General features: G+C 46.0%; 1 protein-coding gene across 2 annotated transcripts; it reads right to left on the reverse strand.

Annotated features, from left to right (window-relative positions):
* Positions 1-3373: 3373 nt before the first annotated feature.
* On the reverse strand, positions 3374-7945 carry FIGNL1 (fidgetin like 1). Of its 2 annotated transcripts, none has more exons than XM_030971517.1 (2): positions 7910-7945; positions 3374-6043 (listed from the first exon to the last, which is right to left on the reverse strand). In XM_030971517.1, exon 2 carries the CDS (start codon positions 6034-6036, stop codon positions 3967-3969), a length of 2070 nt encoding a protein of 689 aa, XP_030827377.1. In that variant the 5' UTR covers positions 6037-6043; positions 7910-7945; the 3' UTR covers positions 3374-3966. The 2 variants fall into 2 exon arrangements, with proteins under 2 accessions (XP_030827377.1, XP_030827378.1); XM_030971518.1 differs by lacking the exon at positions 7910-7945 and adding an exon at positions 7387-7670.
* Positions 7946-13563: the final 5618 nt, after the last annotated feature.

Genomic DNA, 13563 nt, shown 5'->3' on the forward strand with positions numbered 1-13563 from the left:
CAGGATAAGGCACAGAACACTTGCATCACAGTAACAGAGATGAGACATTAGGGAAGAATTTTACTCACCCTCAGCCTTGCTGAAGAATCCAGGCAAGAAAGCCACTTTATTAATGGCTAACACTAAACATCTACCACTCTGTGTTCCCATCCCAGCATTTACTGAATGTATCAAGTCCTGACTGTGATTATATCACTGGCATGGGAATGAAGTCTAAAAAGAGACCAAGGTTTTTATAAGTACTGAATGTTTTTAAAGAACAAACCAGGCAAAACATGCACCAGGAATCACAAAAATCGATTCACCTTACACAAAGTGGGAATTTGCAGATTCCTTATAGTCCTTTCCAGGCCCATAACTCTGTGATAATGCTATTTTGGCTTCATGGCTATGACCCAAGGTTATATGAAACTTCTCAACTAATGAGACAAAAAAAAAAGTACCAGAAACCTATTAGTACTACAGCTGCTTATATCTACAGCATCTTACATGACTAATTTTCTACAGGTAAGATACAGAATGGTAACAAAATATTAAAAAGCAAGGCTAAGAAATGTGGACTTTGGGAATATTGTGTCTGTATCTTTGCTATCCCTGCTTTTACATGAACTGTTCTATGCTGGGTGCAGGTGTGAAGGTGTCAGTAGGGGAGGGCTGCAGGGGTGGCCTCCTTGGCTGGTTCCAGCAGACCCACGGAGCAGGAGCCTGCACTGCAGCCCATGCTGCTTTGTTTGGTGGGTTGTTTTCCAGTGTCACGTTGGCTTGTGAGCAGTTCCATAATTTCTGTTAGAAGGAAATTGCCTTATTTCAAAAGGACAATCTTAGTGATGCCCTTAAGAGGCCAGTCTGGTTTCCATCCACTTGCCATTAGCAGGTGATGATCATTTCTGCCTCATCAGCTTTTTCCCCTACATGTGTTGGCACAGTTTTCTGCAAATGAAAATCCCCCAGGGGACTTCATACAGTTCTGAGACAATTTAGCTAACTCAAATGCAAGATGCACTCAGAGTCTGAATTGCCTTGTTTATTAATAAGACCTGACTTTTCCAGGACTGCAATTATTTACCTTAAAAAGAAACTGAGAGATTGTGCACCCAACGTTGCTGAACCACAAAACCAGAGAGTTGTGCATTTCTTCTTCCAAAGATCAGCCAGCCAAAAAGAATAAATAATGAAGTACATAGGTTTCTGCATACACTAAACAGATCCATTAAAGGGGATTTATCTGCACCATTTCCCTTAAATTACAATCATGCCCTATTTCTGTGCAATTTTCAGTATTTTGTGAAATTATGTTCCTGGCAGTCGAATTGCTGTGTGGTGGCACTGTTACAGAGGGTTATGAAACTCATCTTGGGCTGAAACTGCAAGTCCTGCTGGCTCCGAGCTCTGCAGCAAAGCCCAAAGAATGCTACATGGCTGAAGAGAGGGTCGTGTCACCTGCATCATTACTAAAACACAAAAAAACTTTATCTAATATTCCTTTTCAATATTTCTATGTGTTTCCAAAAAAAAAGGCACGTTCGTGTAATTCTTGTAATGAATAATCTAAAAAGTAGGGGGAAGAACAACAGCCTTGTCTGGTTCTACCTTTTATCTCATTGACAAGGTTCCACTTTGCAGGAGACAAATACAGAGGCACAGAACTTTTGTCCCAGTCCTTGACACCTCAGGAGGAGTTTTATTCTCTGTTACCATGTGGATTCTCACTGGTTCCTCCTTGTAGAGCACTTCCATTAAAATGTGAAAATTCAGATGCAGAGATGACCACAGAATGCTCACATGGCACACCAGAGTAATTCCCATTATAAATAAAGCAATTATTTAATCATATATAAGGCATTTATTAACCCTTGAGCAACCCTTAATTTGACTAAACAATGAAAATTCTCTGGCATTTCATTCACTTGCCAGAACAATGAATTTAAAGAAATGTTTGGAGAAAGCAAACATCTTACCTAGTACGTGTTTATAGCTTTCCAAAACGGAACTTGTAAGAACAGATTTAATCTCATAATCTTTACCCAAGTGGCACAAAAATCGATTGTTTGAACCACATCACACATTTATTCTTTCAGAATAATCTAATTATTCTATTTTCACTATCTCAAAAATGAAGATAAATTCCCGTACTTGAATTTTTACATCTCTGCAAAACAATTTCTGATATATATCAGACTTTACTAAAAACAAGAGCTATGAATAAAACTGACTCATTTGTTTAAATCAGGATGAGCTCTAAGAAATTCTAAGCCTTCCAAATTATTCTGAATTCAAGGCTCACTGTAAGCTCCTGGGCCCTGTAGTTTCCAAATCTTTAAAAAATGCTAGTTAAACAGCATTCATCCAGTTTCAGAGAAATCTGAGGAAGAGCAGCTTTTAAGCTCTGCATTTTCCCCAATAGGAGAAAAAGTTCTTTAGAGAAACTAAAGCACAGACAGCAGAGCTGCCAACTCTGCCACACTAACAAAGGAATCCAAAGGAAAGATTTCCATTTATTTTTCCTTTCAGGGGTAGCTGTGCTCAGCCAGTGGGCAAGGACAGGTTATGTGAATAAAAGGCTGTGCATTCGTTCATGCCTTAGGTAAGAATGCCAAATGCAAGCTAGCCAAGAATTTTACCATTGATGCATGAGGACTTTTTAAGGAGCAGTGGAACCCAGGAGGTGCTGGAACACGGCATTTCTCCTTCCTGACCACTAGAGCCCAGCACTCTTGGAGTAAGTCATCTTCCATCCGAATTTGATGGGTGCAGCTGCTGCTGTTTCTGCCTGGGGGTCCAGCCAGGAGAGAGGCTGATCCCCCAGTCCAAACCAGTGGATACAAAACCACACACACACACAGAGACAAGGACAGAGAGGGAGCAGTGTCTTTCCCAGCACACACACACACACACAAATGTACACAAATGCACTCCCATAAACACACCCACAGCCCCACCCTGTCCCTCAGCTCCAGCCTCAAGCACTCAAGGTCACCAGTGTGTGACACAAGCCCACACTCTCCAGTTTTACCAGGACACCTCACCCACAGAGCCTTCAGACACTGCCACAGGATTTATCAAATACCCACGCCCAGACCCTGAGCCCCCTTGTCTTGCCACTGGGGGCTCTTACCAAATCCTGCTCTTCCTCCCTGCCAGCTTGTCCAGCCCTTAGTTTGGCAGGGAGTTTTGGATCCCTACAGCACCTTGTTGCCCACACTGGCTACCCCACGGCTGGCCCAGATCCTAAAGCCCCTGTGACCCATGGCCTCTTCTCCACCTGCAGGCGTCCAGACCTTCCAGTAAAACACACCCACACATGCTGATGCAGCACAGAAAGAAAGGTCAAGCAGAAAATAATAAAAAAAAAGTTTTTAATGAGAAGCTGGGATCGACTGCAGTAATGAGCCAAAAGACTGACAGACAAGATTAACACTCAAGGGACCTTTCTCTTTTGTCCCCCCTTCCATTTTTCCATACAAGTCCACATCCACCTCCAACCTCTCCTCCCTCTGATCCTATCTCCTCCCAAACAAAGCACCTCTAATTATTCTTCCCTGTCCAGTTTTGTCATACTCCTACCCAAAATCAGCATTTCTGCTATTACTTGAATCCCTTACTGACACAGCATGGTGGACCTTGCAAGATTTCCCCAATATTCCTTTCAATTATTTTTGAGGTTTGATAACCTTCCCCTCAACATCAGTGAAATTCGTTTCCATCTCTCCCAGCAATCTGTAAATGCTGTCAGCCTCTCAATGCCAACTCTGTCCAGCAATTTCTCCTATCATGAGCAGCAGTTCCTCACGGTCTTTTCAGCTGGGAAAGCCTCAGCCAGAGCCTGGACATCTGCCTGCAACACATGAGGAGGTTTAATTCCAGGACAGAAACAAACCAAACTGCACATGCACTAAATTGCCACAGGTTTAATACATGGCAGTGCTGAAATCCTACACTGCTCCAGTGAAACAGCTGTGGTGCAGCTCATCTGCCGCAGCCAAAGGTCTGGTTCCAGGTTTCGTAGAGCTCCAAGTCCTTGGGGGACACGCTGGGCCGCACCGTCCTCAGGGCACTCTCAAAGTCCAGGAAGGAGATGGGCCGTACCTGCTCCGGCGTGATGGTGGCAATGTCCATGGACTGCAGGCTGCGGATGGGGCCCAGGGAAGCTTCCCGACAGAGCTGTGTCATGTCTGCCCCAGAAAACCCATCAGTCTTCTGGACTATGAGTTTGATTTCCTCTTCATTCAGAGAGCAGTGCTCCTTTGCCATCAGCCGGGTGACAATCTGCTTCCTGGCGGAGCCTTCTGGCAGAGGGATGTAGAGTCTCTTCACCAGTCTCCTCCGGGCCGCTTCATCAATTTCCTGGGGGCGATTTGTTGCTCCAACCACCAGGATGCGATCTTCAGAGGAGGTTGTTGCTCCATCTAACTGCACCAGAAATTCGGTTTTTATTCTCCTGGAGGACTCGTGCTCGCCCTCTCCGCGCTGGGACAGCAGGGAATCAATCTCGTCGATGAAGATCACGGCTGGCTGCTGGCAGCGTGCCACGGCGAACAGCGCACGCACCATCTTCTCCCCCTCACCCACCCACTTGGAAGTCAGAGAGGAGGCACTGATGCTAAAAAAAGTTGCTCCAGACTGGCATGCAATGCACTTGCCTATGAGGGTCTTGCCAGTCCCAGGAGGGCCAAAGAGCAGAATTCCTTTGGGAGGACCACGCAAGCCGGTGAAGATGTCTGGTCTCAGCATGGGCCACACCACTATTTCCTTGATGGTGGCTTTGGCAAACTCCACTCCAGCAATGTCATCCCAGCTGACTGGAGGCCCGTGGTCCATGATCTCATGCATGATCAGTTCAACCATTTTTGGCTCTATGTTTTTCAGCCGTTCATCCACAGGCAGCAATGGGTCTGTTGATTCCCCTACATGAGGCTTACACTGTGCACCTCCATTCTCACTTCCGTCTTGTTTTGGAACTGGAGGCACAAACTTGCCGAACGGACCCCGAGACCTGCCTGCACCCAGGGATTTTTTCACTCCTCCATATGATGAAACGGGTGCTCGCTGGTTTTGAGATTTCTTTTGCTGATCCATCCACAGCTGTTCCTTTGCAGTTTTAAACCCAGGAGCACTACTCTCTTCATTTCTGTTTCTCTGCCCTGAAAAACCATTAGTTTCTGTAGAAATGGAAGCCTGACATGGAGCAAGGCTAGGAACAGCTGTGCTGCCTTCATCAGCCAGACTATAGAATGCTTTTCTTTTCCCAGAATTTGCAGACCAGGCAGGTACAGCTGACTGGCCGAAAAGAGACGAATTTTGTCCATCATAACAGTTACCTGGCATTTTCAGAGAACTACTGTTAGTGGCTTCTTTACTTCCAAAGAGCGGAGTTGCCTGGAAACCTGGAAGAACCTGTTTGCTTAAGGAGGCTGAAGCAGCAGGAAGTGTGTCTGAAGTTCTGGTCACAGGAGGCAGACTGCTTTGAATGGACTTGGAAGATGAGGGATGCCCAAGAAGATCTGGTCCCTGACTTGCACATTTTGCTGAGGCAGCAGTGAGCTCAGTCTCCCCAATACTGCCAAAGACATGGAGTTTAGGAAGAGCTGGAGCAGCGGGGGCGCTGACCCCTTTATCAGCTCGTACACGGGCATCTGCCGGTGCCATCTGAGAGCTCTGGAAAATTTTGCCAGCCCGCATCCTCTCTCGCACACACTCCAATTCAAACACGTTATCTGTTGTCAAGGCAGATTGCCACTTGTCACTGTCACTTTGCTGACACTTTGCCAAAGTCAGGATGTTTTCCGCATAATTATTCAAGCCAGTCTCCGAGTTGCCAGAGTCGATAATGGCAGAGTATTTCTCTGCGTACTTCCTGAACAGGCTGGCAGCACAGGCCTGGGAGATCTCGGAGTTTGCCCATGCATACTGAATGCGCAGCACCTTGGCACGGTATCCATCTGCCTTCTGCTCCGGCGGACAGGTGCCAGAGGTGACAGCGAAGGATGTTTCCTGCCACTCACTCAGGTGCACCGCGCTGGCCGTGGGGGCCTCCATGGCCGAACTGGAACAGACAGAAAATTCCTGCAGTCACAAAATGCCATTTCACACCATTTGCACCAGCTGCTTCCCCCTTTCCTAAATACTCACACAGGAAAACCTACATTATTTTAACTGTGAGAAACAGAGCAGGGGGTCTTGCAAGCTGCTTAGCCAGTCTGGACACTTTAATCTTTTCAAAAAGCAACCAGCTTTGTGGTGCAAAGGCATTTAGACTGGGGTTCTCTTTTCTTCCTTGTCCAAAGAAAAGAAAAAAGTGGGGGAAAAAGAAAAAAGAGAGAGTTTGCTTCTAACCAGAGGTCTCCTGGGGAGGTAAGTAGGCTGCAAAGAATGGTAACAGATGGCCAAGCAAAAACTGGCCTTGTTAAATAAAATCACCAGTGCTTTCATTCTTATTTGACAGAATATGGCACAGTGCAGCAGAGGACAGAGGATACTCCACTGTCAGAATGATTTCATTTATTACAGTGATGGTAATAAAAATGAAACAATTAAGCTAGTAAGCAAAATTGTGTGCAGTGTCTCCGAGGGGAGATAAAAATGGAATGAATAATCCTGAACGGAGCAAAGACTTCATATTAAGAAATTATTAACAGATTACTAGAAAAAGTTCAAAACGATTTCTTCCATTTTGAAGGCACTAAAATGTCCCCATTTTGCACTTTAGAGAAGAAAAGGTCTTGTGTGTTTAAAGCAATCCTTGTTTCTCAGTTTCAGAAAGTGGAATTTAAACTCCTTTAGTGTAGGGTTTTTTTGAAGAAATAGGGAAGATGACATTTGGCCCAGGAGGAGTATTTAATTTGAATTGAAATTATTTGCTCACATTCACGATGTATTTTCTTTCTCTGCAAAGTATCGTGCCCATATATCCTGCCCCCATGAAATACTTCCATAATTCAGAACATAAAATCTCAAGTTCATCACCACTTTCTGGTCACCTTCACAGGACTGAGGGAAGGCCGTAACAAGTGAACAGTGGTAGTCAGGTTGAAATTCCAGTTTGATTATTCTCAGACTCACGGAATGGGGAAGGCTGGAAGAGACCACAGTGGTCATCTGGTCAAACCTCCCTGCTCAAGCAGGATCATCCCAGCACACATGGCACAGGATTGTGTCCAGACAGTTCCTGACTATCTCCAGTGAGGGAGACTCCACAGCCTCTCTGGGCAACCTGCTCCAGTGTGGTCACTCTCACAGTAAAGAAGTTCTTCCCCATATCCAGGTGGAACTTCCTATGCCTCAGTTTCTGCCCATTGCCTCTTGCCCTATTGCTCGGCACTCCCAAGAAGAGCCTGGATGCACCCTCTCGACACCCAGCCTTTAGTTATTTATATACATCGTACACACCGTCTGGCATCATTCTCTCCCCCTCACAGCCTCACAACTTCTCTTCAAGACAGCCACATGCACACACGCTCAGTCACGACGAGGACAGCGTACTCCGTGTGCCCGCTTGGAGTTGGGGGTGCATCCAAGTACGGCCACCGATGGATCCGGCACTCGGCTGCGTGCTCGCCTCAGCGCGGAGGGGCGGGAGCTGCTGCCGCTGCCGCTGCCGCCACACAGGAGCACGCCCAGCACGGGGCCCGGGGAATCACGGCCAGGTACACCTCCCTTCAGTGCCCTCAGCCCGGGAATCCAGCCGGGAAGCTGCCTGGACACGGCTGAGCCCTCACCCCCCCGTACCCCCCGGCGGCCACGGCCCCTCAGCTTAGGAGCCCTGGCCGGCCCGGCGGCGGGGGGGTGCCCCCTCACGGCCCGGGAAGCGGAGGCCACAGCCCCGAGAGGGTCCCGGAGCTCCGTTCCCCTCCCTTCCCTGCTCCCTTCCCGCGTCCCCCCTCACTCCCGGCCGTGCCGCTCCCGCACCCACCAGCCGCCTCCGCCGCCGCCAACAGCGCGCGCCCGCTCCGCGCCCGGCCCCGCCCCGCCCGCCAATCGGGTAACAGCGCGCCCGTAGACGCAGCCAATCAGAGGTCGGGAGGCCGGGCCGAGCGGGAAAAGGGCGGGTTTTCCGCGCTGACGTCACCCACAGCTCTGGGAGGGACGGCGCGCGGCGGAGCGGGCGCTCCCTATTAGCTGCGCCTGAGGCGCGCGCCGACCAATGGGCGCGGGGTCCGTGCCTTGGGAGGCGGGGCCGGTCCCGAGCCCAGCCCAGCGCAGCGCGCGCCTGCTCTGAGGGGAGCGGCGGGACCCTCCGCGTGATCCACCGTATTCCTCCCCGATCCCCCCCGGATCCCTCCCATCCCCTCCCCGGGTCCCTCCCGCGTCTCCCGCCGAAGCCCCCGCCGGCGGTCCCGGGCGCTCCCCCGGTGCCGGTGTCTCGGCTCCCGCGCCTTGCCATCCCCGCTCACACCCTTCTGAAAATCCTTTCTGGTCAGGGCTTGGTTCGTCAGCGGAAAGTCAGAGCAGCCGAGAAGGGAGAGGCTAGAGAATGTAACAGGTTCTGTCATGTTTATTGCCTGTCCAGGCCATTTTCAGTGGCAGAAGAAAATGGGAATGTGGAGACGCGCAATTTCTGTGGGGCAGACGAGGTCTTTACCTTCACTTCGGTGATTTAAGGAGCAGAATTGCTGTGGCTCTTCCTGTGTCAAACTCGATTTTGGCTGCCCAAAACAGCAGGGCACCCCACCAGCATTCCCGAGCTGCCCGCTGTTTGTTCCTGTCCTGGCAGTCGAAGACCCTCTGGATGCCCTTTGCTCGGCTCGCAGGCGGCCAGGCCAGTGGCATCCCGGGCTGTGTCCTTGGCAGCAGCACTCCGTGCAGGACGGGCTCCAGAGGAGGGAGGTGCCTTGAATGACGGCCCAAGCGCAGAGCCCTAACCCTGGTGGTGACTTCGCGGCCAGAGATGGGTACCTGGCCCTTAGGCACACGAGCACTTGACCTCCACGGTCACCTATTTCATCTCCACCCCTGTGGCACCGCTGCAGGACCACCACGGCTGTGTCAGATGGGGATGCTTTCTAACACTCCTGAAATTCACAACAGCTGCTGCACAGCCCTTTTTGGGAGAACAGCTCTGACAAGGACAAGGTGATTGACACTCTCTTATACAGGGCAAAAGTTGGTGGTCCATGTGGAAGTATCCCACGAACTGAATGTGGTGGTGGAGTCCCCATGTGGCTCACACCAACCCACGTTCAAATTAGCACACCAGTCTAGATGCAAATGAGCACTCTAAGCTGCAGTTACACCTCTGGTATTAAGGGAGACACTTCTGTGTGGGTGAACATTTTATTTCCCGTGAGGAACCTTTCCTGCAGTTACTGTCAGGTTTTTGTTATACATCAGGCTTGTTATGCCATCAGTGCAGACAGCACATTAAGCTAACTGTGCTGGTGTGCAAGCTATCATCTCAGACCCAGGTGGGCTAACATTTAAATAGCGTGTGGCACTGCTGCCATCAAACTTCTCCTGAGGCATGCTTGCCTGATTTCCCTGGGATTGCACAGAGGCAGGGAGCACAGCAGCCTTGGGAACTGCAGCCAGGCAGGACTGATGTCATGGGCCCCTTCCCTGTCCTACCGGATGGCACCAGAGCTACAAACCAAAGCCGAAGCTGGGCAGGTGGCTCCAGTGGGAGATCCAGCTGCAGCACTGTGCAGAACTTGGCAGAAGGGTAGGCACTGGCCCTTCTAGATATGGCCAGGTATTTTTCAGACTCCTGTTGCTGAGGAGGAAACTTCCTGCAGGAAAATTTGCCAACTCCCATTTGCAAAATAATTTGAAGGACACATTCAAAAAAAGTCTTTGGTGGTGAAAATCAGGGCACTGACTTGATAAGAGTGGGGAAGTTGGACCTCTTACAGTGCATCTGGCATGAATGAGACAAGAAAAGCTTAGTTAAGTACAAAGAGACAATAGCTGTAGTTTTGTTTTAGTTTATTTATATTGCCAATTAAAACCTATATGTGTGTTCAGGAGGTTTTGGGTACAGATTTTAAAGGGAGTCAACAGCTCACAAATCATAATTAGAGCATTAGACTTCTGATTATTTTCGGTTTAGAACACAGAAACTCTACATATGCTATACAGATATTATCCATTGATGGTTATTTAACCTGCCCTCAGCAACCACCCTGGTCTTCAGGATCCTCAGTTTTATTTCTTATTTGCTTCTGTCTTTGAGCAATTCACATGTATATATCTCAAGGTTTAGACTGCTGTTGTAAGGCAACTTCCATGTGATTACTACTCATCACATATGGTGAAGAGTAGTACTTCAACAACAACAGCCATGAGCAGAATCTTGTATGTAAATGCAAGAAAAAAATTAAAAATTTAATAATTATAATGCAGTTCAGACTATAATATATTACCAATACTTTCATAAATACATACATTTTCATTATTTCACCATCAGTAATAAAATATAATCTGTCATTAAGAATGTAAGTACTGTGCTCTGCTAGTTTAAAAAAAATAAATTGAGGTTCCTGAAAGTAAAAGTCAGGTTTTCCCCTCTTTCTCTAATAGCTGCAGTCTTCCTTGAGATGTGGATATTCTACTAAAGCACAGTTCTGGGATTTTCTGATTACTCTTAATATCAAACAGTATTCATCACAGGCACAGGATATATTAGCTTTTGCAGACAAGGCACAATAAATCCAGGTTAACATTAACTATTCATAAATACAGTGTTTCTCACTTACAGACACGTTGCAAAGCTACAGAACAGAAACAGCAGTTATGTTCTTTTTATAAATGTTCCTTTCAATGCTTCTTCTTGAGTTGATTACACAGCCCATATTTCCTTTTCAGATGACCTAATGTCAGCAGTCTAAGAAGGAATTATCACATGGAGAAAAGAAGGTATGAGAGACTGAATACTATGAAGGCCTTCACTGGTTACATATTTGGATCATTCTAGAATTTCAGAAAAACCAGAACTTGAACTTCAGGTTTCGGTACTGGGCTAGGCAGAGGGAAATGTAATTCCATGGGTCTCATCACTGCTGTTTATTAAACACCTCTTTAAAAAAAAACCCAAAATTAACTTTTACTCCATCTATATTTTAAATTAGCCTTTATCTTAAATTCTTTGCCAACAGGAGTTTCTGTATCTGGAAAACAACCACTTTTAAAACTGATATCCAGATATTGGAAAATGTTTAATTGAATGTCAGTTTTGGCAGTATTTTCCCACAAATGTCTAAAGGGATCTATGTCTTATTCTGGGCTGTTGGGGACATTTCACCTCTCGTAGGTTTGGGTCTGCATCCTGCCTGCATCCCAGTTTTACAGCAGTTTGAGGCTCACAGAGGCATCATTCATCTGTGCTCTGGTTTCCATGGAGCAGATTTCCAGCAGAATCTTCTTATGTTCATTTTAGGGGTCCCTTACCTTAGGCCTTTCTTTTCCAATACTTATTAGTCAGATTTTTAATTTCAATTATAGTCACCTAAGCCCAAAGCAACTCCATTTCATTTCAGTGGAATTATCCTGGATTTACTCTGTGATCCAAATCTGATCTCTCTTTTCTTTTTTTTCCTGGACAGTTCTGGTTATATATTTCACGTACAAAATCCTGGTCTGTCTCACAGAGAACATGTAATTCTTTGGCTCCAAGATTCTAGAGTTTTCATAATGTAAAAGTTGTAAAATTGTATCAGTGTGGAAGATACATGTTAGGGATGAAAACTGTTTTCCAGGTCATGAGATCTGAATAAGGTTGTTTAAAAAAAATAGTAGCAGAGAAAGAGAACGACTGCCAGCATTTTCCACTCTCTTCAGTCTACCAATCTACTGCATTGTGTTACCACAGAAAGGCTGAATTTCACATTGGTTCTGCTGAAGAGAATGATGCTATCAACATTTCTGACACTGTAGCTGACAGTAATGTGTTGTGTCAGTCACCTGCTTAAGTGTTCCTGGGTTTTACCAAATTCATTGGTTATCCCTTTCTCCATCTGTTACCTGGGAAATCAGTTCCTTATGGAAATAGCAATCCTTCCCAGTTTGCATCCCAGAAGGAAGAGATCAGGAAAGACAGAGGTAGGAGCAGACCACGTGCCAAATTAACTGTCCTGATCCATTTTCCCTGGTCTACTTGCAACTTCTCAACTGTAGGAAGTATGCTTGAAAGGCATGGAGGAGGAAAACTGAATGAATAGTTGTGCACATTGCTCAACAGACTGTAGAAGTTAATATGAGCATTAAAAAGGAAGATTGAAATGCAAATGTAGAAATGAATCCTACATATTATTTTTCTTGGAGCAGCTACTTATGTTGTTCTTATTTACACAGAAATAACTGTCTGGAATTTATGTTTTTAAAATGGCAAAAGTACTTTGTGACTTGATATTTTTCTGACTCTCACCTCTAACTTTCATTTTAGCTCTTTACTGTGCCTGCCTTTGACAGGATGATGTACCAATGGTTTGTGTCAAATATATATGATTTGACTTGCTCAGAAAGAGGTTTTCCAGTATTTTAATTTTCCATTCATCACTGTTAATGGAGGAAAACCACTGATAGGGCCACCAAAGCTGATTTTGGGGGTTTGTTCTCTTCCTATTTTTATTGCCATTGCTTACTCTAATTTGAGAAACTAAGAGTAATATTTTTGATGTCACATTTCTTAGCACATTTTGTCAAAGATTTATTACACCATGAAGCAATCAAAATGGTAGCCATAAAAACAAATCACAGCTCAGTTTCACAGAACACATCTTACAGACGATTTTCAAGTAATCTCTGCTGAAAATAACTTGACTAGAAATACAGAATACCAGGTAGCACATAGCTTTTGACAAAACTCTTTAGGAGGAGCTTTTCAGGGACTTCATTATGAATGATCAATCTGGAAATCAATAGCCAGCATAACCTATTTGCTGGAATTTGACAAAATTGCTGTTTGAAAAGCAAACCATTTAGGAGAAGGTAGAGAACCTGCCAGAAGCATCATTAGTAATCAGTTAGTGCTCATTCTCTTAAGTCTGGCTACGCAGTGAAGGAAGTCTTGAAGTCCTTTGTCCTTTGTTAATTTACAAAATTCCTGCAGCAAGTGTATCATGATATGATAGTGCCCAAATCCTGACAAAATTTGTGCATGCCTATTCAGATACCAATGTATTTAGAACCTGAACTAAACTTCCCCAACCTGGGTTCTTCCTGCAGTCATAGTAATGTTAAATTGGTTATAAGACCTCTCAGTTTCATCTGTGAAGAAAGAGGGGGTGTGCTAGAGGTGAATGGGGACAATGGAGGGAGCACCAACCCTTCAATTTCCATTACTTGGTTGAACAAATGCTCTTGACTACAAACTGGTAAGAAATGACAGCTCAATTCTCCTTGGCTATGTGCATCCTGGAAACAAGCAAGATGAAACTACAGTACAGAGAAGGAATGGCTATGGTTACACTCAACTTGCTGGCAAGGATTTTGCTACTGCAGCTGGGCTATATAACAACAGGTTTTATACTTTTTCCCTTCATAGTTTGACTTTCCCACCTGTACCTAAAATAAAACTTGGCAACACAGAGAAAGCCAGTTAATTACCTCATCTCCACTTATACTTCACTGCTG

The sequence above is a fragment of the Camarhynchus parvulus genome, chromosome 2, assembly GCF_901933205.1.
Source record: "Camarhynchus parvulus chromosome 2, STF_HiC, whole genome shotgun sequence".
In the NCBI taxonomy this organism is placed as follows: domain Eukaryota; kingdom Metazoa; phylum Chordata; class Aves; order Passeriformes; family Thraupidae; genus Camarhynchus; species Camarhynchus parvulus.